We start from the raw sequence: 26,650 nt of genomic DNA, 5'->3' as shown, positions 1-26,650 counted from the left end.
TCGATAATAAAACAAATTTCAAATTTGGGCTTTCAGATGCACATATTCGCAGGAAGATTACGTTATTCAAAATTGGATGGCTCTATGTACCGTTGTTTTATCACAATGCGAGAAATATGCATACATTTATGCAGATTTTTCAATATTTAATTTCTTTAAATATAATACAAGGCAATAATGTTTGGTGGAAACAATTTGAAAAGCGAAACAACGCTTGTAGTGAATCAACTCAAAATGCCGAAACGAAATCAATAGCCCTTCTGAGCAAACTGCACTTTGGACTAATTATTATTATAAAACTATAATCAAATATCTAAAACAAGAATCAAGTATATGAAATAATAATCAAATATCAAAAACAAGAATTAATATATAAAATAATAATCAAATATCTAAAACACGAATTAAGTATATAAAACAATAATCAAATATATGAAACAATTATTACTATGAAAGAAAAATCAAATATATGAAACAAGAATTAAATATATAAAATAATTATTACTCTAAAACAGTAATCAGAAATTTCAATCAAGTATGTAGAACAATTATTAATATAAAACAAAAATTAAATAATTAAATTATATGGGTTAAAATAAATTTAATTGCTAATTATAATGATTGTTGGAAGTACTGAGGGAAAACTACAGCTGAAGGTTCTATATTTAAGCCTTCGAAACTACTACTGCAAATTGATTACGCTAATTCTCGTTGCTCTAATTTCAGTATAATTAATATAGAACAATAATCAAATATGCACTTAAATATCTATGCGTATAGATATATATTTTTATGTAGCTATATTTTTATGCATATGGATATTTAATTGTTATATATTTCATCTCAGGCGGGCCCATGAAAATCCGTTATGATGAAACTTGTCGTTACATTACGTAATAATAGCGAACATTTTTTCTATAAGTTTGGTATTTATATCTAATGCCATTTTAATTTTCCAGTATATTCGGTATATCTCCTTATATCTTATGAAATACATTTTAATTTTCCTTCTTTCTTTTTATTTATTTTAAATAATTTCTTTTAATATATAATTTGTTACTGTGCCTGCTTAATTTATTTTTATCAAGTTTATAAGTCATTTTCATCCTCGTTTCCGCATGCCTTGGTGGTGTGTAATTGGAAGCATACTTGACGCGTATTCTAGAGGTCAGGATTCGAGTGCCGGCGAGAGCATTACACATTTTTCACATCCCCCCTCAAAGAAAAACCTACCTAATGACTCTGCAGTGGTGCCTGAACGAAAAGGTGGTGGACGATAATTCGTCACACCAGGATTTGGAGATTGGGTACCCTCATTCCCAGTCGCAAAAGAGAAAGGGGGAGTATAATAAGGTATTTTCTCTCTCCTTTCCGAATGCCTTCGTGGTGTAAGTGGAAGCATACTCTACGCGTATTCGAGAGGTGCAGGATTCGAGCCTCGGCGAGGGCAGTACACATTTTTCACATCTCTGCTTAAAATAAAAATATAAATAATGTACTGTGTAATCTTGTAGCTCATTGTACAAATTTAAAAAAAAAAAAAAAAAACGTTTATTTTTATAAATTCTTTCTTCTCTTTTCATTAGGTGCTTTCGTGGCTGTGTAGAAAAGGGAATGAGTCTTTGGAAAAGCACCAAGCTATCGCAGATTCCTTGGGAGCTATCAAGCAGCAAGAAGAAGAATTCGAAAAGTTCTATTTCTTGGCCATGGTGAGTCTTTTATTTTTACCCTCTTTTCGCAAAAATCATTTTCTTCAGTCTGGACAGCGCAAATTCGAAATTTGAACAGATATTGGAATTTAAAAAGAAAAAGAAAAGAAAATCTGTCCAAAGGGGAACGTTTTTTCAAACTTTTGTGAGTTATATTTATTTATTAAATGTTCTTTGCAGTTAAACCATAAAATTCAATTTATCAGCAATATCGCAAAATAATTTTAAAATGAGCATATCTTTAGAATTTCCGATACACAGTCTTGCGCTATGTCCCCCCGTATATTGTTGCCATTGCTCGCTTTGAAATCGTTGAGTTTGTTAATCAAAGTTTCGTTGAAGTGTTACAAAATATGAAATCGATAATAAAACAAATTCCAAATTTGTGCTTTCAGATGCCCATATTCGAGTGGAGGACTACGTTATTCAAAATTTAATGTCTGTAGGAGCCGTTGTTTTTTCATAATGGGAGAAACATACATGCATTCATGCCGATTCTTCATTGCTTTATTTCTTTAAATATAATGCAGGGCTCTAATATTTTATGGAAACAATTTGAAAAGTGAACCGACATTTAAATAATGCCCTTTAGGCTGAAAACAAAAAAAAAAAAAAAAAAAAAAAAAAAAAAAAAAGGCGAATAAAGTAAAACAAAAAGAACGAGAGGAATTCGATAACGCATTCCTTCAGACTGCAGATTAATGCTTGAATTGGGTCATACACTTTGAATTTTCTTGAACTGTGTCATACACTGTCATGGTTTAAAGATGAAATTTAATTCCATTCATAAAGTCGAGTTTTTTTACTAATGAAATATATTTACTTGTAGGTATGTATGATAAGTAAACTAAATGCATAGATTGAAGTGGGAAGATACCAAATATTTCGCTTTTCTTTTGAAATAAAAATAATTACTACTGTTGCCCTAAATTCTATGTCAAATTAAACAAGGATTGTAAAGATCGCAGAATTCTAAGAACCGGATTTAAAACTCTAATCTGGCTCTGCAGAAAAATCTCACAAATATTTCGTTTCTCTTTAAAATAAAAATAATTCCTGTTGCTGCCATCCTTTACTGAACTAAGTTGGAATTGTACAGATTGCAAAATTCTAAAAACGGATTTTAAAATTGTAGACAGCGCAAAATCTCACAGATATTTCGTTTCGCTTTTTAAATAAAAACAATGCCTATTGTAGCCATTTCTACCGAATGGACTATGAATTAAAAAGATTGTAAAATTCTGTGAACAGATCTTTGCTGCAATACAGATCAGCGGGAAATCGACAAACATTTCGCTTCTCTTTTTATATAAAGTAATTCCTACTGCTGTCGCTAATTATTTGCCGAATTAAATAGATATTGTAAAGATCACCAAATTCTACTTTCCTACATAATAAATCAGTCGTAAAAATATTTCGTTTCTTTTTTTTTTTTAATAAAAATAATTTGCCACTGATTCTTTAGCCAAGTAAACAGAAATTGTGAATGTTTCAAATTGTTAGCGTTCATTTAAAAATAAATAAATAAAATAAAATAAAAATTACTTCATTTCTTTTAAATAATTGTTCAAGTCAATAATAAAAGCACGTCGAAGATTTCTGCCGTCGACACTAATGTTTTTCATTTAATTTTTTAAAAGTTTTTGATTCTTTGAAATAATTTGGCAAGTCCTAGTTACAAATAATTAAGTTCATGAAGAAGATTTATACTGTTGCATTTAACTAACTCCTAGCATTTCTCTAAATCTTTCGAAATTCCCCAGGAATTGTAATAGCGATTAATGATCAAATGTAGATTCTAGAATATGCGCGTTGATCGGCAATTTTCCTTTTAGGAATTCGTAACAATATATTTGCATGAAGAATAAGGTTGGGTTTTCCACCATCAATAACGTTGTGTTCTCAGAAGGATAAAGAAAAGTTTACAATGGTTTATTTAACGTAAACCTTGAGATCCAATGAAATAACAATGATTAATTTGCATTACTGGTATGTTTCGCCGTGAGAGAATTATCATTATACATTACACATCATTGACTGATCTGTCATGTATATTAATTCGCCCGGAAAGTGAATGAAATAAATTTTGTTTAGCATTCCATTGCTGGTATTGTATTTGAGAATCGTTCTTGGGCCTTTTTCCCGTTTCTGTAAACATTTGAATATTATACGAGAAAATAAACTAAATTGTCAACATTTGCAAATATATACAATTCCAGAGCAGAATATGGAACACGTAAAATACGTAGAACATGCTATAAAACAGAGTAGAATGTAGAATAAAAGTACAGTAGAATAGAACATTTGTCTCAAAAACTATTAATCGCTTTATGTTCCTCAAAATTACAAATTCTGAATTGTCTATTAATTAAACTATTAACTATTAATTGTCTGACTATAGTTGTAAACTAACTGTTACCTATTATAAAAGTATTAATTTATTAATTATATCACTATCAAGTATCTCAAGGCTCTGCATTGTCTAATGATCCTTAAAATGATAAATCCGATTGTCTAGTTCTCGAAATGATTAATTATTCATTGTCTACCGATTAAACTACAGCTATTAACGTTTTTTAAATAGTCAGACCTGCATAAAAAGTGTTCATGAACTGCGACTAAGGTTTGTCTTTTAAAACATTTTTTATATGGTTGACTCGTATTAAAAGTGACGATGACTCGAAATCGGACGTTATACTCTGAAAACCTAAAGTGTATTTGAAAATTGACGAAAACATAAAACTTGACGTATACTGTAGCTTAAGCCCGTCATCAGTTAGCACATTTTGTAGTGAAACGTACATAAAAAACAGGTCTTGTAACTTGAAAAACTGAAGTATACTTAAATGGTGACTACAGCATAAAACCTGACGTATACTATAGCTTAAAGCCATCATCTCTAGCGCAGTTTGTGTTTAATGGTACGTTGTGACTTAAAACCTGAAGTATATTGTTACGTGCGTACGGGTATGGGATGGATTAAATACCCACAGAACTGATAATAGCGTGAAGGAATGCATTTTCCCAAAACACTTTACAGTTCTAGAACTTAACACAAAAATACTTATGCAGCTCTTCTCTGTATAAAACCACAGTTAATATTTACCACTTCACACTACTAAGAATGTGCAACTTAAACAGTGCAAAGAGCATCTATAAAGCGAAGCTTCCGCGAAGATCTCTCAATACTCCGAAGTCTACTCTGAACTATAAAACTGAAACCTAATGCGCTCTTTGGGCTTATATAGTTTTTCCCCGGCTACCGAGAATTCTGTAGTACGTTCCATTTCTTGAAATCACTGGAAGCCATATACGATTAAAGTTATATATAAGGGCAGATACGGTTACAGTTACATAGAGGAGTCAATATCAGTATCAATTATAATTATACAGGGACCAGACCGAAATGTCGACTAGTCGTCAAGTTTGGCTACTTTTCGCCATTTCTTTCCAAAGTGACAAAACTTAGTCGCCAAAACCATCGCCAGCTTGGCAATATCTCGCCAGGTTAGCGAGAACCTCAATGTTAAATAGACTAACCCCTGTAACTTTATATTTTCGGCCTAGCTTGCTGTTTTTCAAATATTTCATGTTATATTATACAAAAGATACTACAATTTTACATATAATTTCACTATAATTGTTTACATGTATACAAATTTCTTAACAATATTTCAAAAGTGAATATAATATAAAACGATGTATACTGTAGCTTAAGTCTGTCATCTGTAGAACAGTTTCAAATCAGCCGTACAGAGCCTGAATTGCGCTGGAGCCCTTCACTTCTTTCATGTAACTGAAGCACAGTTTCAGCAGAATATTCTTTATGTCTTGAAAATTTTATTTTAATAATAAGTTTACCTTAAAAATCGATTTTAACTGAATATATGCCTGTCTTTCTCTGGGAAACTAGCTCTTTGGTGGTCAAGAGTAGAAAAGACCTCACCCACACGTCAAAAGCTTTTTTCTCCAGGAAGTGCAAACTATTTATGGGAGCGAATTTTTAGTTCCCGAAAATACTAGAAGTCGAATTTTTAGAAAGATATAATTAAATAAGGCGGACAAAAATTTTCACTCGCACGAACCTTATTTTTGTTCTCAGTTTACAACTCGGACTTCGGAGGATTTTTTTTTTTTTTTTTTTTTTTAATTCCTGTCACGTTCTGCTCGACAGCTAGAATTATATCGGCAGGAATTGTGTTCAGAGAGTACTATATTCTTCTTTCTTTGTTTTCTCACCTACACATTTGCGTTACAATTTCCTGTGGCCCATGGAGGTAAGAAAGTTAACTTCCTACCTACATGCTTTTTTCGCCCCAGAATTCCTTCCCTCTTCGCCGGTAAGCCATTGCGGATCCCTTATCAGTTCCCCTTTTGGTGATTCTTTCTCTCCATCTAGTTCTCCTTCTTTCGATTCTCTTCTAATAATATGAAGGGGATTTCAAATTCTTTGGTAGGAGATATCCCTCCGATAGTAACCCTTCCTGCGTAGTTCTTGAATTCAAGCATATCTGCATGATTTTCTTACAACTTCTTTGAGTAAAATATTCTACATAACAATGCAGTGTAAATATCAGTAGGCTGTATGTTGGTTATGGTTAATAGTTGGTTGGTTTGGTTATGGTTAATGTATTGATATGGTTATGACTGAACTCTACAAACTCTTTTTACTCAAATTTAGAAAACTATATAGTATTCTAAATTTTAAGTTCTTTGATTACGAATTTACGAAATAAAGTACCGTTATACGATATTTAGCAATTTACTTTATTAGCAATTTATGTATTATATTAGTAATGATGAATGCTTTAAAAATATCAAAGATGGAGCTTTCTACTGAGGATGAATTTCTGTTTCTCGTGAATTTCCTTATGAAACGATAGTTTTTCAATTCAGTTCTGTATAATTCGCGGTACAACAGAATAGCTTCAATTTTAAGACAATTTATTGCTGCGACGTTTTTCATCTTGTGTCTCGAGAATCATGATTTTAATTCATTACATAACCATTTATTTATTATATCGGTTTTTAATATTAAGTTAAAAGGAAAATATTTTAATGTGAGCTACCAAACACGCTGCGCTGACCTATTGGTGGTTCACAATCGAAGTTTTGGCGATGCTTGTTCCATAATAAATAGAATACTTATCACAGTCTGAACAGAAAAAGTTTTATTACACATATTTCAGGTATCTTGGATGGTGTCTACGCTTTAAAACGTATCGGCATTTACCTGTAACTGGAGAATGCTCTGGGCATATGGATGTACACTGACCTGTTTCAGCTGAGGCAATAAGAAATAATTCGATAATATTTAAGAATACGAATGCGAATCTGATTCGATATTTATTATAAAGCTGGATTTTAATTAAACTGTGATTTTTTTAGTCCAAAGGGGCAATTTGCCCTGAAGGACTATTAATTTCATTTTGGCATTTTGCGTTGATTCGCGATAAGCGTTGTTTCACTTTTCAAATTGTTGCCACCAAATATTATCTCCCTGTATTATATTTGAAGAAATTAAATAATGAAAAATCTGCATAAATGTGTTTCTCGCATTGTGATAAAACAGCGGCACGTAGAGCCATCGAATTTTGAATGGTGGTGGTGTGGTGTATTTAATTATGGCAAAGCACACTAGGGCTATCTGCCTAAGGGGAAGGATGCCTTTCTAAGGGAAAGAGGAGTGGAGGACTTTCTAAGGGAAACTGGCTCGTATACACGTTACACATGGGGAAAACCACAAAAACGCCCATGCACCCAGCCCGTTCGCGCGAGAATTTTGAATGACGTAATCCTACTGCGAGTATGGGCATCTGGAAGCCCAAATTTGAAATTTAGAATCTGTTTTATAATCGATTTCATATTTTGAAAAACTTTAACGAATTTTTGATTAACAAACTCAAGGATTTCAAAACGAGCAATGGCAACGTTGTACAGAAAAAACATTTTTATCTCCAGCGCGGGAGACTGTGTATCGGAAATTCTAAACATATGCTCAATTTAAAATTAATTTGCGATATTGTTCTTGGACTGAATTTTATGGTTTAGTGCGAAGAACATAATATTTAATAAATATAGGTAACACAGAAAATGTTAAAAAAACGCCCCTTTGCACGTAATTTAAAATCTGAAACCCTTCAGATTTTCTTTTTTATTTTCTATTCTTTTTTATTATTATTATTTATTTATATTTTTATACTCTCTCTTTCTCTCTTTTTTTAATGATGTGGAAAGAGATGTAAAGTAGAAAATAAATATGCTTGAGTATTTTTTAAACCTCTAAAAATTACAAACTTTGTTACTCGATTCCTTATAGAAGTAATCGTTTAGTGGGTATTATTTTATAGTTTGCCTCTTTGCGTTGCCATAGTTTCCATTGGTAAGTTCAGTCACCGTGTCCTTCCATTATCAGTAAAAGCACTCCGGATACTGACCACAAGGGGAGTTCTTGGTACTGGAGATCAGGACTATTTATCCCTGCTCCAGATTGTATCGTTTGAAAAATGATGTGTAAACAGCAGGAGACCACCCCGCTGTCTCTAGCCAATCTTCAATCTCTGGCAGGTCAATATATATTGGTCTCTCTTCACTATTCCTCCCCCTCTGTTTGAACAAAAATTATGTGCAGTTAGTATCTTCATTTTGTCGAACTCTCTCTCTTTCTTTCTTCGTCTATCCACCCTGGATTAATCCTATATCCTTCCCTCCTGTTGTTGTTCAGCATTATGACCACTCAATTCTCCTCTTTCAATTTTAGATCATTAATGAATTAAATTATACATCTAGTTTGTAATAGGATGAAATACTCTATGAAACTCGACAGAATGGAAAACAATACAGTAAAATATTTAACAGAATATAGAAAAATATAGAGTAAAATTTAATATAATTGACAACAACATAGAATGGAATATAGAATAAAATAGAATGGAATAGAGAATAACATAGAATAGAATATACAATAAGATGGAAAAAATAAAAAATGAAATGGAATATAAAGCAAAAATAGTATTGAATGTAGACCAAAAACTGAGTAGTATAGATGCTATCAAACAATAATTGATAACTTTTATTACCATGGCATTTCAAGTTCTTTTGTTGTAGCAAATTCCAGGGAATCTGTCAAATGATGATTGACAGAACTTTGTATGATGACATCTGAACATGCTTTCCGTAAAACATCGTCACCAAACGAACAGAATTTTTATGCCATTAATCGCTTGCTTTAACAAACTTTTCAAACGATAATTGACAGCACTGACATCGCAACTTGCTTTCCGTAAACTATTGTCTGCTTATGAAATACAAATTTCTATCATATACAGTTTATATTAAGCGTATTCAAGGAAGTTCTCATGATTTCATTTTGATTGTGTAAGGTTTTTGGAACTATTTAAATTTTGTACCACGTAAATAAGAATAAATATATATATATACCGTCATATACCAATAAATGTATCAAAAGTAACGCTGTTTTATATTCATTTAAATCGTTTTTGTTAAAATATTAGTACCCAAAATACTGTAATATTCCAATAGCGGTACATGTACCATAATTTCATATACTTTGACCTAATGGTTTCTGCAAATTTAGACCATCTATATGTCCTATTCAATTTTTCATCAGGTGGGAACTAAGTATAGAAACTTACCATCACAATTAATTAATCAATTAAAGATAATTGCAATAAACTGATTTCTTTTTAAGACTATTCATAAATAATTTCGATGATTCTTTTTCTTCCAGGCTCGTCTGACAGTCTACCTTCGAGTGCTTTGCAGTTGCTTAATTAATGTAATCTAGCCTAACCTTAAACTGGTTCCTTTCAAGGTTTTCAGGAATATATGAAATGACTTCCCTTCCCTCCCCCAAAATGCACGCGCACCCACACGCACATACACATACACAAACAAAACAAAACAAAAAAGTTTGACCAAAAATAGTATCAGAACAAAGTATCTGGTATTTGAATAATAATTACAACAGTGAAAATTCATTATTTAAAGTTCTGGGTGAGGCTGTGTTATGATTTCATTTTGATGCGTTTCTCTGAATATTTAGTTCAAAGCCTTGATTAATTCATCTAACCAGATATGGTTACGGGCAGTAATATTTAGGAAAGTAATAAATCGACTGAATTAAAAAACGTATTTGTTGTTCTACATATACCGTGAGTGATATTTTTTGAGAATGTAATAATAATATCTTTTAAGTATTTTCTGCGTAGCATTATAATTTAGTTAATAATTTTAATTTGATCTCAACGCTGTTATTATTACTATTTCCCGTGACTATTTATTCATGAAATCAAAGCTACATTCGAATTTTGTTTATATTTTTAAAACGTGCGTTTGTCGCTTTGTTGAACGATGAAATCAAGCCTATACTGCAATTCTGCTTGTATATTTAACGTCACTGTGTTTATCCATGAAGTCAAAGCTATATTCAAATTATGCTTATATTGTGTGCATACGAGTTCGTAATAGATTGGAATGCACACAGACCCGACGATAGCTTGATAAAATTTATTTTCCCAAAAGAAAGCTTTACCAGTTCTGGAAATTTCCACAAAAGCACTCGTACAGCTCTTCTCCGTATGACAGCGCGCAATCAGTAGTTATCAATTCAAACTACAAAGAAAGTTAAACACAACGCGATGCAAAGCGCATCTAAAGAGCGAAGCTGCGACAGAGATTTCTCACTGCTTTGAAGTCAACTCTGAAATTAACTGAGAACTGATACTCTCTCCTGTCTTATATAGTTTTCTCCCGGTTTCCGAGAAATTTTTGATTTCTCGAAATTACTGTGAGGCATATACAGTTAAAGTTACATAAAAAGGTCGGCTACGTTAGAGATACATCAGCATTTAAAGCTAATTACAGTTTTACAGGGACTGGAACAAAATGATTACCAGTTTTGGTGGCAAAAATTACTCCAAAAAAAAATCGCTGTCTTGGCAATATCTCTCCAATTTAGAGAGATAGACTTTTACCTCAATGTTAAATAAACTTGTCCCTGTAGTCTTATTTTTCCGGCAAAGCTTCGATTTCTTCAGGCCGTTCATAAAATTCATAACCTTGCTTCCATCATCCCTGTACTTATAACTAGGGAAAATCAAAATGCAATACTAAAATAATAATTTCAATAAATAACCTACAACAAATCAAATACAAATCAATAAATAATGCACTAATTTACAAATTTGTTTACAAATAGGACGATGGTCTTAGTATACTAATTACATTATATACAGTATGGGGACTATATACTATGTCCTACTAAAGTATGGGGACTATATACTATGTCATAATGATTAGAATTTGAATACTTACTGATCCGAACTACGACCTCGTAGAGTGTAAGGACCTTCCAGTGTGACTATAGTTTTAGGAGGCCTTGCCGTCGTATCGGATTCCACAACCGCTCCTTGTCACCTTCGTTAAATCGATGTCCTGTAGCTCTCCTGTCATCTTCTCCGTCGCCAAGTTGACTCGCTGTCGTGCAGAATTGTGCATCACATCAAACCGTGCTTGGAGATCTAAGATTTACTGTTGAGGCGATGAAGGCGCATGCGGATGGAGCCCAAATAATAAATAGCTTATAAGGCAGACTAAAGTCACGACTGAAGAGCATTTGGGATTGGAACTGGTAGTCGCGTGGACATGATTGCGATAGGCTAGTCAAAACAGACCTAATTTTTGGTCCCAGTCGTGGTAATTTCTGGAAGCCATCAGCAAGAAGTTATTAAGGTTCGATTAAAACTCCCTACCACGCCGTCTGATTGCGAATGTAAAAGTGTCGTTTGAGTTTTGTCTGGTCTGCCGAGTGCAGAGATCTTTAATTAACAGCCGAGATAAAAATCTCTTCCTCGTTGAGAATGTAACTGAAGGGGAACTTCGAACCTGACAATGCCATGCTTTATCATTACCTCTGCTATTGTGACAGCCTCTTGACTAGAGATAGGATATGCTTCAAGCTACTTTGTGAAATAATTAAGAGCAACGAGAATGTATTTTTTGCCGTCAGGAGTTTGTGGCAGAAATACCAGAATGTCAAAGGAATGCGTTCAAAAGACGCTCCTGCATTGTAACGTTGTAGCTTCCCACGGCCGCGTTTCTTCTGTTCTTTCCAACCCCTACAGGCATCAAAATATTGGCGCCACTTGCACGTCTGTCCTTGTTTTCCTCCAGCAGAAGCGCTCTATGAAAGTCTGCATTATTCTAAAGCGGTCTCCTGTTGAACTGCTATGTTGTTAACAACGTCTGGCATCTTGGAAGTAGCAGCTGCAATCGGAATGCCTTTCCATCATCCCGTTTACCGTTTCGAATTACCGTTTCCATAGAGCCTAATTGTTCTGTTTTAAGATTATAGATCGATATGTTTGTTCTGCCAGATACGTTTTCTGTTTGAAAATTCCGTTAAGTTAGTTTCATGGGTTTAATGTCGTCGTCTTTTAAGTAGTCTTTCCTGACTTGTTTGACACTTCATGGATTTGGCTGAATTTATAACTTGATGCTCGACCGGATTAACCAGTTCGTATTTTGCTTCGACCCTGGAGCAATATCTGCAGCATTCTGGAGAGAGTCTTCTAGACAAGGCGTCAGCATTTCCATTTGATGATCCCTTCCGATAATGATGGTGGTGTCATATTCCGGGAGTATCTGTATGCAGCTGGCTATTTTGCTTTCGTGATTCTTGAAATTTAAGAGCCAGGTCAGCGATGCATAATCTGCAGGGAGCAGGAATTTTCTGCTGTAGAAGTAATGATGGAAATGTTCTACGACTCCGACTATGGCGAGCAACTCTTTTCTAGTAACACAGTTATTCTTCTCTGATTTAGATAAACACTTGCCCTATTATGCTATGACACTTTCTTGAACGTTTATTTCTTGGTACGAGCAGCCCGACATTGTTATTGCTCGCCTCTGTGTCAAGAATAAATGTTTTTTCGATATAAAAATGCGTCAAGATTGTCGCAGATGTTAAAACCTCCTTTAGGCTGTTAAATGCATCTTCATATTCTTTTCTCCACAAGAATATTTGCTTGCTCTGTGTTAGTTTGTGAAGGGGGTCTTGAGGTGAAAGGAAAGCCCTTCACAAATCTCCTATAGTAGGTGAAAGGCCTTAGGAAACTCTCACCTGATGGTAATTTTCGAGGCGTCTCCAATCATTTTATGGATCATTTTAAGCGCCAACACATTTTATGGGTCCTTACACACACCTTCGGCAAAGATGGCCTGTTTGAGATGAGTCATTTCCTGCGTGAATAATTTATATGTGACGGGACTTTAGATTCCCTTTCTTCAGTTTCTTAAGCACCTTCCTAATATTTTCCAAATGTTTTTCAAAGCTTTCCCGACGATGATGATGCCATTCAGGTGTGTCTGACAGGCCTCATACGAAACACCACCCAACAGGGTTTTTCTTCTTACATGTCCTTTTAAAATTTTTACTATCTCCTCCTGTTTAGCAATCGGTAGACATCTTGGATACTGTTTGATTGGTGGATCTTCTCTCGTATCAATTCCGTGCTGAGCCAAACTGGTTCGACTGACGTCAGAAAATGAGCGAGAGAAAACATCTTGAAATTCTTGAATGAAATGTTCCCGGACAGCACTCCTCTCTTCATCACTTTGTGCATTCTGCAATAACCCGGATGTTAGTCTCTCCGAAGGCAGAGATTGGTCTACTACTAGTTTAGCACAGGTCACTGGAGTATATTCTGCAAACACATCGCCTTTCCATTTCTCTCTTCATCGCTTAATTGTGTATTCTCCAATAACTCCTATATTCGGCTGTCTGAAACCACGGGCTCTGGAATGTTACTGTTTCGCTTAATGCAGATTACTGGAGTATATGCTGCAAACACATAACCGTTCCTAATGACTTTCGCTTATCACTGATTTTGACAACTCTGACCGGGATGATGCTCGTGGATAAATCAACGAGGGTCGACGCCACGAATTAAGGCAGTTCATTATTTTAGTATCCAAAAAATGTTTTTTCTTTGAAAGCCTAAACCAAATATTCAGTGATCTGTAATATTGATATATATATGCTGTGTGATGGTTGGTGATGCTTCCAAACCTGATATTAACGTTTCACTTTCCATCTACTTCGAGTTTACAATCGGGTATAGTTTGATGGGTAATGCTGGGTGGCGCCGAGATGAGTTTACCATCCAACTGTTGAGCCAGATCTCCTTGGATGATGGTAACATTGGTTCTTGTATCGATGGTCATATTGCAAGGAATTCGATTTATGTGTCTCATGATAAAAAGTTCGTTAGTGCCGCCACTCATTGCAGAAATCTGAAATACTTTAAAATGTGACTTCTCAATATCTGATAATCTCCGCTTTGCGAGGTATCCACTAATTTGCTTCCTACTTCTTTTCTGACGCCAAAATCTTCTTCGCCAAAATTGTTAATGACGCCAAAATTGTTGCGTGCGTACGGGTTCGTAATGGATTGAATGCATATAGAACCAAGAAGAGTTTGATAAAATTAATTTTCGTAGCAGAAGATATCTCAGTGCTCCAAAAGCTACTCTGAACTTCAGCGATTTTTCACTAAATTTGGCGAAAAAAACTTAGTCGTTGAAATCATCGCTAGCTTGGCGATATATTGCCAATTAAGCGAGATAGCCATTTACCACAGTGTTGAATAGACTTGCCCCTGTAATATTATTTTTCGGCCAAAACATCGCATTTCTCTTTTGAGACCGTTTGTGAAATTCGTAACACTATTTTTAAAACTTAAGTTTTTCTCTTTGTTGATTCATTAAATCAAGCCTATATTTTAATTTTGTTTACATTTTTAAAAGTTACCCATGTCGCTTTGTTGAAATCATTGAAAATGAAATCAACCCTATACTGGAAGTATGTTTATGTTTTTAATGTCACTATGCTTATAAATGAAATCAAGGGTATATTTATTTTTCTTTATATTTCTAACATCACTATGTTTATTCATGGAATGTATATTGATTTCATGTCTAAACATAGTGATATTTATATCTTATATTGAAAAAAAAAAAAAAAAAAACTGTATTGGAATTCTGTTTATGTTTTCAAAATATATGTTTGTCGGTTTGTTGATTCCTGAATATTTTTAACGTGACTATGTTTATTCATGAAATCAACTCTGTATCTGAATTCTGTTTATATTTTTAAAGCCTACGATCGTCGCTATGCTTATTCAAAAATCAAGCCTATGATATTTTTTAAATCACTACGATGATTCATGAAATCAACCCCAGTTGGAATTATGTTTGTTATTTTTAAAATGTTTAATTTCCTTTTTATACCGTATATATCTTTAAAAAAAATTCTTTAATCGATGATGTTTTTCGAACTACACAAAACGCAAAACATCTGGATGGGGGGGGGATAATGGTGCAGATATAAAAGCGAAAATCGCTTGACGGTTGTAAATCTTCATTCTGTGATATATCAATGACGTTAAAGGTAAGTTGTTTGCTATGAACATTCTCATCAATCCCGCTTTCCCTAAGACCTTTGTGTTATGGCTGCATCGCATGTCTTACATGCCTTTTCGCAGAATGGCCCACCTGGGGGGAGCGAAGGTCTCTCCCCAAACCCTCAGGGGTACTTCCATTACTGATCTGGATTATAGTTCACTATACCTGGACTGTACTTTATGTTCGTGCTGTGAAGGGCTGTATTGAGTTTAATTTCTTTTTCACACAGTATTCGCAATTTGCTGTCGATTGTAGTAGAGAAACCTGTAAGTGTTTTCTTTCCAAATAATGATCTAGTCATATAGCTGCCAAGTTTTCTTATCAAAAGTATTTTTAGTCCAAAGGAGCTTTGTCCCTGAAGGACTATTGTTTTCGTTTTGCGATTATCCGTCGATTCACTATAAACGGCGAATCACTTTTCAAACTGTAAAGTATTATCGCCCTGTGTTATATTTAAAGAAATTAAATAATGAGAAATCTGCATAAATGTATGTATATTTCTCGCATTGCGATAAAACAACGGTACATAGAACCATCGAATTTCGAATGACGTAATCCTACTGCCAATAAGGACATGTGGAAGTCCAAATTTGAAATTTGGAATTTGTTTTATTATCGATTTCATATTTTGTAAAACTTTAACGAATTTTTGAGTAACAAACTCAAGGATTTCAAAGCGAGCAATGGCAACGTTGTAAAGAAAAAACACTTTTATCTCCAGCGCGGGAGACTGTGTATCGGAAATTCTAAAAATATGCTCGTTTTAAAAAACTATTTTGCGATATTGCTGTTGAACTGAATTTTATGGTTTAAGTGCGAAGAACGTGATATTTAACAAATAAATGTAATACACAAAATGTTAAAAAAAAAACACCCCTTTGGACGTAATTTAAAATCTGAAACGTTTCAGATTTTCTTTTTTTATTTTTTGCTTTTCGTTTTTTTACCTATGTCTTCTGTCATTCTTTTGAACTATTGTCGAATGTAAAAACAACGTCATTTTTTTTTAATATCTAAATATTATGTTGAAAGCATAACTGTTTACTATATTTATTAATTTAATTTGCTAAATTTAACTAGTATATGTATTTTTGTAACTCTTATTTAGTAACTCTAATTGAGAGCTATTTGCCATGAAAAAAGAGGTGTGTACCCCCCTCTTATTTTTAGCATCAGTGGTGCTATTAATCTCAGAACTCATTTTTTTATCCGAATCACTTTTCAAATTGTTGCCACCAAATCTTATCGCGATGTATTATTTTTTTTAATAAGAAATGAAGAATCTGTAAATATGTATGCATATATATGTTTATCGCATAATGGGAAAATTACGGCACTTATAGCCGCCTCATTTTAGACACATAGTTAGTTCTCCACCCGGGGGCCTCGAAGCCTAAATTTTGAATTTATTTAATATTTTCTATAAATTTAATGAAATTTTGGTAGACAAACCCAGATATCTGAAACCGAGCAGTGCCAACATTGCTCGAAATAGAACATGTTTAACACGGCGCGCCGGACTGTTGCCATTCGGCAAAATGTAATATTTTATCTTTCAATTTTAGTGCATAAACTTGGCTATTTGAAAGCAGTGTGTTGCCACTGCCTCAAATAAAATACTTTTATATTCCACGCGCTTGCATGTTGCCATTCAGTAAACAATAAAAACGGTGTAAAAGCAATCAGTGCAATTCTTAAAAATATATAGTCACATATAGATGAAGTTATTAATACAAATGAAGAGGAAGGTAGTCAAGTCTCAAGCCTTTATTATTCGAACTGAATAAGTAACCATTTACATACACTTAATGAACTAACTGGAACATTCAGACGTAGAAGGTTCTAGAAAATGGAAAACACTCTCATAAATCGAACTTAAGGGAAATAAATTAATAAAATGCAAATTTTAACTTAATTTCATTTTCAGGCGACTTGCCTTTGATGAGTTTCGAACTCGTAACCTTCCGTTACCAAATCGGACTGATTAACCCTTTGAGCTACGAAGTAGTTCGGGCTGAGCGAAATAATTTTCTTTACAGTTTTTTTTTAAACTTTTTAATCTAGTTGATTTTAATTAAAATACATCTAAATCACAAGATGTCGGAAGAAATATTAAGTATTTTTATGCGGCTAGCTGGAATCATCAAAGTCATTATTAAAAAAAAAAAAAAAATTATGATAGTTATTTTTGGCAGCTGGCCAAGCAAGCAACTAATTTTTAAAGAAAAAATATAGCCCTAGAGATTTATTTATTTATTTATTTTTATGTATGCAAACGCTTGTCGGGTGTCATGAACATTTGTTGCTTTTAAAAATGTTGCGATTTAGTTCTTGAATTTTATGTGGCGTAAGTGTGAAGAAACGATGCTTAGTAATAAAGCTTAATAAAAGTTTTATTAGCAGGAGAGAGGGGCGATTGAAAATTTACAGGCTCAGAGAGAGCATAAAGAAAACCTTAATAAATCCTATGGTGTGATGTTAAAATCTGAAACCTTTCCAATTTTCTTTCTTTTTCCCTCTTTTTTTAGCCTAAAGGAGCGTTAGTCCAGAAGACCTATTAATCTCGAAACGGCATTTGCGTCGATTCACTATAAATGTCCGTTTCACTTTTTCAATTATTGCCCTGTATTATATTAAAAGAAATTAATTGATTAAGAATCTGCTTGATTGTATGTATGTCTCTCGCACTGTGAAAAACAAGGGTACCTAGAGCTATTGAATTCTGAATAACATAGACATTATAATAAAGGCACAGCCCCAAGTACATGAACGAATATGTGTGTATAAGAGAAAAAAAAAAAAAAAAACGCACATTCGGGCGTAATATAAAATCGGAAAGCTTTCAGGTTATTTTTTCCCCTGTCTCTCTCTCTCTCTGTCTTTTTTTTTTTTTTTTTTTTTTTTTTTTTTTTTTTTTATATACGTCTGAACGTTATTGTTAAATCATGCACAGAAATACAAATTAAGAATTACGTATAGTTCAATCTGTTTTCTTTTCCATTTTTTATAGCCTTCCGAATCATTTAATTTAGAACGAAAGTAATGTGAAAGTAATCACGTGTTAACTGACTGTACCAGTTTTCACCATTTTTGACCTTGTATTCGAAATCACTCGGTTATAATAAGTAAGCAATCAATCACGGTGATTAAAATTCTTGAAAAATTTCGCGTTCGTATTCATTGAACCCGTTGATACATTATTGTTTTGGTTTCACTGATTTTTCTAAAATTCATTTGAAAAGCGCTGTTTCGATTGAATCACCTAGCTAGAGAAAAGAAAATTGTGAAATTTCAAATTTAGTTAGAGCTGATATTACAAAATTAATTGATTAAAAATTAGTTATTTCATCTATTCTCTAAATTCTAAAATTCGTATTTCTATTGGGGGAAAAAATATTTTTGATTTATAAGTATTCTGTCTATATTGGGTATTTTAGCTGGTGCTGCCATCTGCTGAACATCATATGAACTAACATATTTTGCTATTTGATTTGGTAAAGATATCATTACTTATATTATTGCTACAATTTTATTAAAGCTACATTTTTATTAAAGAGCTTATAGGTATTGAAAAGACAAAGTGAATTTCATTTTATTAAAAATAGCTTTGTCCCTTTTTCTATATGTAATTTCTTTATTATCTGCACTTTACATCAATCAATGCGAAAGACATTAGAGTACGAACAGTTGTTTTTAGTTCTGTAAATATTTAAATTCTGTTAGAGATTCTAATAGCACATTTAATGTTTTTTAGCTTATTTTTTTCTTTTTATAATGGTAAAAAAGTATTTTCATGTAGAATGTTTGCCTTTCGGAGTATAACGTATATCACTTATAACGCATATAACTTTTTTTTATTTATTTTTATAAATCTTATAACAAATCGATGCTTCTAATGTAATGTCAAATGTTTGCTTTTCAGACTAAAGTAGATCTCTTATAACGCTGAAAACGTTTCTTACTTATTTTTGTAACGCTTATAGCATGTGGTCGTTTATAATGCTATAAAATGTCATGTCGAATGTTTGCTTTTCGGACTATAAAGTATATCGTTTATCACGCACATAACGTTTCTTACATATTTTTGTAACTTTTATAACGTATGGATGCTTCTTTATATCTCTATAAAATGTAGTGTCGAATGTTTGTTTTCCCGCCTATAACGTATATCTCTTATAACGCCATACATCGTTTCTTAGTTATTTTTGGTAACGCTTATAGCATATGGACGTTTATAACGCTATAAAATATTTTAACTAATGTTTGCTTTTCAGTCTTATATATAACATATGTTAGAAATGCTATTTCTGAGTCTTTACTTATTCAACTGTAGGAATCTGGCAATAAAAACTGTGTTTGGGAATTTTGTAGTTCCGTTTTAGCTTAGGACGTGGAGATCGTCTCTAGCCATTTTTATAACTTCACCCATTCTTGTGGTTGTCTCTGCTACTCCTCAGGCCTTCAGCCATTCATAAATAATAAGAGAAGGTGGATGGGTAGTGAAATCGTAGACCGAATGTTAGTTTGTTTGGCTTTGCCATGATGGGTCGATTCTTGTATTATGCTGGTATTTAGCTCAACAGTTAGAAGGGCAAGATTCAGCGTGACTTTCACAGGTACTATGCGAAGATTTGTCTTTCTTAGTAAGACGAAAACAATCACTACGTTGACGAATTTGATGTAAAATTTAGAGGAGCTACTTTATTCTCAACATATGAAAAAAGGGGAAAATTACGCGAGCATTTCAAAATTTTTCAAAGTCTGGTGCTTTTGAGAATTTTTTTTTACCGTATATAAAAAATGCATAAAGTTTCGGTTCCCCCCCCCCCCCAGAAACCAAAAAAAAAAAAAAAAAAAAAAAAATGCATATAAAAACAAAAAAGATTTTTTTTTTCAAATAAAAGATTTTTAACATGAAAGAATGATTAAAATATTATAAAAATAGTTTTCAGATATAAAAAATTTGGAAATTTTTTTCAAATATAAAAAATACATATGAAAGTTCAAATTTTTGAAATATAAAAAAATGCATGTAAAAAATTCGGAATTTTTTTCTGTTTAAGAGATTTAAAAAGTAGAAAAAGGTGATAAAAAGCTTTTTAAGTATTAAAAACTCATAATTTTTTTCATATTATAAAATTATTCGTAATTTTTTTTCGGATATAAAAAGATGCATATTAAAAAAGACCGAATTTTTTTCAGTCATAAAAGCATGTATTTAAACCATACGGATTTTTAATATAAAAAATGCTTATAAAAAATTCGGAATTTTTTTCAGGTACAGAATATATATATAAGAAAAAAAATTTTTTTTTTCAGATAAAAGATTCAAAAGGTAAAAAATAAAACGTTATAAAAAGATTTTTCAGCTATTAAAATGCATATAAAAATTCGAATTTTTTTAAATATAAAAAATGCATTTTGATTTTCAGATGAGATTCAAAAGACAAAAAATTTAAAGATTAATTATAAAAAGATTTTCCGGATGCTAAAAGAAATCAATTTTTTTTTCATAAAAAGATTTACAAAAAAAAAAAAAAAAAAAAAAAAAAAAAAAAAGAGATTTTTCAGATTAAAAAAAAAAAAAAAAATTCCTGTGTAAAGATTAGAAGATTATAAAAAAATCGGAATTTTTTTCGGAAGCGGAAAGCTTTTTATATCTTTATATAAGCTTAAAAAGATTTTTATATAAAAAGATCTTTCAGGCATTAAAAAAATTGGGATTTTTCTTTCATATAAAAGATTATAAAATTTTCAGATATAAAAAAATCGGATTTTGTTGTTTTCAGGTATAAAAAGATGCACATTAAAAAATTCGGAATTACTTTAAGAAGCAAAAGCATGCATATAAAAAAAAATCAGAATTTTTCTTTTTTAGGTGAAAGATTCAAAAGACTAAAAAAAGAGATTAAAAGATTATAAAAAGATTTTTTGAGATATAAAAAATGCAGATAAAAAATTTTAATTTTTTTTTCAGGTATAAAAAATGCATATAAAAATTCAGGATTTGTTTTCGGATATAAAGTATGCATATAGGAAATTCGGAATTTTTTGTTTTGGATAAGAGATTCGAAATATATAAATACAAAAGTTTTTCAGATGTTATAAAAATTCAAATTATTTTCCATAGAAAAAGATTTGAAAGATAAAAAAAAGATTAAAAGGTTATAAAAAGATATTTCAAATATAAAAATTCAGATATAAAGCGATGCATATAAAAAAAGATAAAAAAAAAGGGAAAATAAATAAAAACATTCCTCGAGTACTACGTCAAGGTCGAAGGCTTCTATCGCCTGCAGCACTCTTGAATCGAAACCATGCTTAGATGGAGGGAGGGCCGAAAGATGTTATAATCGCTTGTGGACAACAACAGAAAACATTTTCCTTGCCCGATGCCCCTTTTATAATCCCCATCAACATCAGCCGTCGAAACTTTTACTTTTCACGACGTAAAAAACAGTAAGACGATCGCAGCCGACGCAAATATTCGATCTTTGTCTAATTTACGTGATGTTCTTCACGCAGGTGTTCCTTATTCACCGTTCTGTCTTCCCCCTTCCTACCCGCAACACACCACCACCATGACCTTTCCAATTGACCCGCTACGACCAGTTCTGGAGAAGTCAGCTGTAAAGCTCGAGAACAGGCGACTTTTAACGGATCGCTCTCTTGTTTAAGTTCACGTGGAACGTGACCCTACATTTTCCAAATTCCATAAAAAGAAAACTGAAAATGCAAACAACAAAAATGCGTGTTTGATACGTCTGAAAGTTTAAGGACTAATTTTAAAAAAATGCTTTCGAAATCGGCCAAATGCCTAGAAATTCCAACAAACCTACCAAACGATAATAAACAGCATTCAATGTGATAGCATCTCAACTGTTTGCTTTCGGACATAACTTTTCTTGCAGTTAATCGTTTCTTAACAGATTTCAGCGAACCTGCCAAACGATATTTAACAAAGTTTATCACCACAATATCTCAACTTACTTTCTGTAAAATATCGTCTGCTTATTGACAGAATATTTTATCAACGAATCTACGAAATGATAATTGTTGGTAGCATTTTTATTACCATGGCATCTCAAGTTTTCTTCCATTAAATATCGTCTGCTTACTGACGGAATGTTTAATGCAATTAATCGCTTTCGTAATAAATTTCAACAAACCTGCCAAATGATATTTGACAGCATTTATTATCATGACGTCTCAACTTACTGTAAAATTTTGTCTGCGTACTGACAGATTATGTTATGCAGTTAATAGTTTGCTTTAACAAATTTCAGCGAACCTGATAATTGATAACATTTTTATTACCATGCCATCTCAAGCTGTCTTCTTTAATATGTCGTCTGCTTGCTGTTGGAATGTTTTATGCTTTAACAAATTTCAGCGACCCTGCTAAGCGATAATTGATTGCATTTTTATTACTGTAACATCTGTAGTTGTCATCCGTAAAATGTTGTCTGCTTATATAAATTATCTAAAACAATGTAATCGTTGCTTTTAATAGATTTCAGTAAGTCTACCAAACAATAATTAATAGCACTTAGCATGATGACCTCTTCAACGTTTACCTCAAAACATCGTCTGCTTGCAGACAGAACTTTTCATTCAATTAATTGTTTGCTTTAACAAATTCCAGAACTTGTCTAACGATAATTGACACCATTTAATATAATGGAACTCTCAAATTGTCTTCCATAGCATATCGCCGCTTGCGAACAGAATTTTTTCATTTGGTTAATCGTTTGCTTTAGCAAAATCAGCAAACCTGCCAAATGATATAGCATTTAGCGTGCAGACTTCTTAACTTGTTTTCCTTAAAAAGAAATCGCCTGCTTTTGGACGGAAATTCTTATGCCAATTGACTGTTAACAAATTCCAACAAACTTCCCTAACGATAATTTATAGTATTCAGTGTGCAGACATCTCAAACTCAATTCCAAAAAATTTTGTCTGCAGAACTTTTTATACAGCTAATCATTAGCTTTTACAAACTACAGCTAACCTGCCAAACGATAACTGATAGTTATTATTACTATAAAGTTATTTTTCGCGAAATATCGTCCGCTTACGGTCAGAATTTTTTATGCAGTTTATTTTTACAAATCTGCCAAACGATAATTGATAGCATTTATTATCATGACGTCGTAACATGCTTTCCATAAAATATCAGCTGCTTATGGAGAAATTTTTCCATGCAGTTAATTTTTTAACCATTTATGATAAATTAATGGTTTTGCTATATATAACAAAAGATAAAACTGAACAGTGCTTTTAAAAATATTTAGACTTTAAAATGGTTAAGTGCTAAAAGATCGATTTTCAAAGATCTTGAAATCTTTATAGATTAAGTTTTTGCGTTTAATTCTAGATTATTGGGGATGGCAAAAAATTTTTAATTTAGAAAACCATCAGAAAGAAACATTTAGGCACGGCAAAATTTTTAGATTTTAAAGAAAGCACTGGACAGCCGACTTTAGAAGCTACGAAGTTTTTTAGAATTATTCAGGCACAGCGAAATAGAATTTAGGATCCGGAGAGATTGCACCGGTTGTCAAAATTCCTAGTAAACAAAATAAAACATAGAACAGAGTAGAATGAATTAGAATAAAAGTAATAAAATTGAATATAATACTGCATTAAGATTTTTATAGAACAGTTTCAGATTTAACTTCAAATCATTATACTTTTTCCCCCTCCAGAAGAGAGGAAAAAATAAATACGATAGTAATTTTGAGGAGGAATTGAAAAAATGATTTGTGAAACTAATGAAAAAAATTTAAAATCAATTAAAATTTTGAAAAAATAATTTTGGCTAGCAGATTTTCAATAATCCAAGCACAGTTATCCAAAACATTTTTATCTCTCTCCAAAATTAATCCATAAACCAAAAAAAGGACATCTGGCATCATTATTGTTACCACTCCAATCTCTTTCCAAGCGGTCACGTGACTTCTATTATGTTGCAACCGCAACCCTATCCACGTGTTCTTTTTTATTTCTGAGTTCTAAGGGGTTAGCAGTTAATGTTGACCTATACGGATTGCTTCTTTTTTAACCCCTCTTCCCTATGCAACAGATGCGCAAGAGGTTTCAAAACACGTGAGTGGGCATTCGTCGATTTTTCTGCCGGATTGAGTAACGAAAGGTTTTTTACAGGAGGTTGGTTACCCGTGGCAAACGACAATCCCAGGATACCCCTACGCGTTACCCGAGGTGTGTGGGTTGGAGTATGTGTATATCTTTGTGGTTTCGTTTCGCAACGTTCAAGTTACGTTGTTTACAAACAGCCTACGTAATTAAAAATCATTAATTATTATGAAATGAAGTGGGTTGCTCAAGTCGGTAAAATAAATTTTTTTGCAGGTTAGCTTGTTACTGAATGCGCTCGGAGGACAAATACCCCTTCCCCAAGGGGACAGTTCTGTTTCTGTCATTTGTCTTTCTTTTTTATCCCCGCCCTTAATCATCTGCGATTACTAACTATCGTAGTTGTTAACTTACTTAAACTAATTAAAAATAGATAAATTTCTAATTTTTTTCCTATAATTTTGAAAAATAAATTAAAGAAAGAAAAAAGTGTCACAGTTTTCTTCCAGTAACTAAGAAAAATAAACTAAATAAAAAACACAAATTTCGAAATTTTTCTTCTTTAATTTTGGAAAATAAACTAAATGACTAAATAAATCTTATGTGGACAACGGGTGTACTCCAACTGCGCTAATGAAAATCCCCCCCCCCGGGTCGAGCTATAGTCCAACTGCGCCAATCAGAATTTCTTCCCCCTGCTGCCTACAGGGTTACAATTTAACTTTTCGAAGCCAACTGTAGCCAAGAGGAAAATAAAAAGATATAAATAGAATTACATATCACATGACCAAGTAAAAAACTATCTAACAAGCAGGCTAGTTACTTGAATAACAGTAATAAATGCGAGAGCTAACAAAGAAAATAAAAGGTATTGGTAAACATACATATTAGCATTACAAACATCTTCCATTTATTATAATAATATCATAAATTAAATAATTATAAAGCATACAATTTATATTTTTAATAAATTACATCAATAATAGTCAAAATGTCTGAACTAGACTGGAAAATTTAATAGAGTTCACTAGCGTGCAAAAAATTATTTCATATCAAAGTGTGTTAAAGTGTGCTAAAAATATTTTTTGTTAATTAAAGTAATCATGTAAATGTTTGCAGAAATTAAATTTAGTTAAATTTAAAAAAAGCTTAGCATGAAATCTATTATAACAACATTACTATGCATTTGGAACACTGACCTATAAATTGTAAATAAATTTAAATTATTATGCTTAGAAGTTTTTTCTAAAATTTATCTAGAAGAAAGGAATTAGATAAACAATACTGCAATTTAATATAATCAGTCAGGAATAAACATGTTAAGAAAATTAGATGGAGAAATAATCCTTAATTTATTGATATCCATAAAAACTCTATGCTTTTGGAAAAAAGTGTTGCATATAATTTCCACAGAGGTATCAATTACGGAAACCGAGTTAATTTCTTTCCTTATTTTTCTTATTTGAGGGATTTGTAAAAAGATATGCTAAGGTAAAGGTGAAAATTTTTGCAATATTTTTAAAGAATAAATTTAAAAAGTATTTTTGCTTCATGAACTGAAATTTTTACGCTACATTTTTACACAGTAAATAAGTACAAAACAACAAAAATAAATAAATAAATAAAAGCTGGAGGATCTCTGGGATTAGAAACTCGGATCGAACTACCAATGTTTAGTGACTTTTCCGCTTGATCGTAAGATCTTTCGAAATTAAGCTGAACAATATATTAAAGAAAGTAGAAAATACAGCACATGTAAAAGCAAAAGTGGGCTGAATTATAGATTAATATGTTTGGTGAATGGGTTTAACATAGATAAGTATGCCATACAAATAAGTATGTCATTATGAAATATTAGGAATGTAGCATAAAAGCATCAATGAAGAAGGCAATGGAAATCTAAAACACTGTAATCTAAATGTATAATATTATCAGTATATGCTATTAATTTCAATACTGCTGAAAAAATTATAAATGAATAATATTATAAATCACAGGAACTCGTTGCATTATAAATTACAACACTTAGAAATATTATTAGCGTGATTTAGCGACCATCATGGTTAACAAATAATTTAAAGTAATTAATTTTACAAATAATTCAGCCTGAAAGTAGCTTAGAAAATAAGCTACATGTTGAAGATTAAGCTTTGCCGAGGTGTTAGAAACATCTTCTATTAACTAGAGTTGTGATGCAAGAATTTGTAAAAATTATCATTTAAATATAAATTCGCATTAATACAATACAAAGTAGTATATTAATTCTACATACATGAAAACTTGAGTACAGTGCAACAACATGAGAAAAAGGAATGGATTAAAAGGGAACTGAAAATTCCAGGATATAAACATAAGGAAGG

At 32.2% G+C, this 26,650-nt stretch overlaps 1 protein-coding gene across 1 annotated transcript in view; it reads left to right on the top strand.

The window, feature by feature from the left end:
* Nucleotides 1–26,650, top strand: part of LOC118197425 (puratrophin-1-like) — a gene marked incomplete at its 5' end in the record, with an annotated part of 530,248 nt that overhangs the window by 368,977 nt on the left and 134,621 nt on the right. Inside the window, one exon of the mRNA XM_085817830.1 lies at nucleotides 1,587–1,709. Coding sequence (XP_085673956.1) covers nucleotides 1,587–1,709 — 123 coding nt within the window. The remainder of the gene's footprint in view (nucleotides 1–1,586; nucleotides 1,710–26,650) is intronic.

Source organism: Stegodyphus dumicola, chromosome 5 (genome assembly GCF_044657685.1).
Source record: "Stegodyphus dumicola isolate Sdum_Otavi_A_Nest chromosome 5, ASM4465768v1".
Lineage (NCBI taxonomy): Eukaryota > Metazoa > Arthropoda > Arachnida > Araneae > Eresidae > Stegodyphus > Stegodyphus dumicola.
Note: the sequence above shows the minus strand (reverse complement) of the source record. Positions and strands in the feature narration are given on the sequence as shown.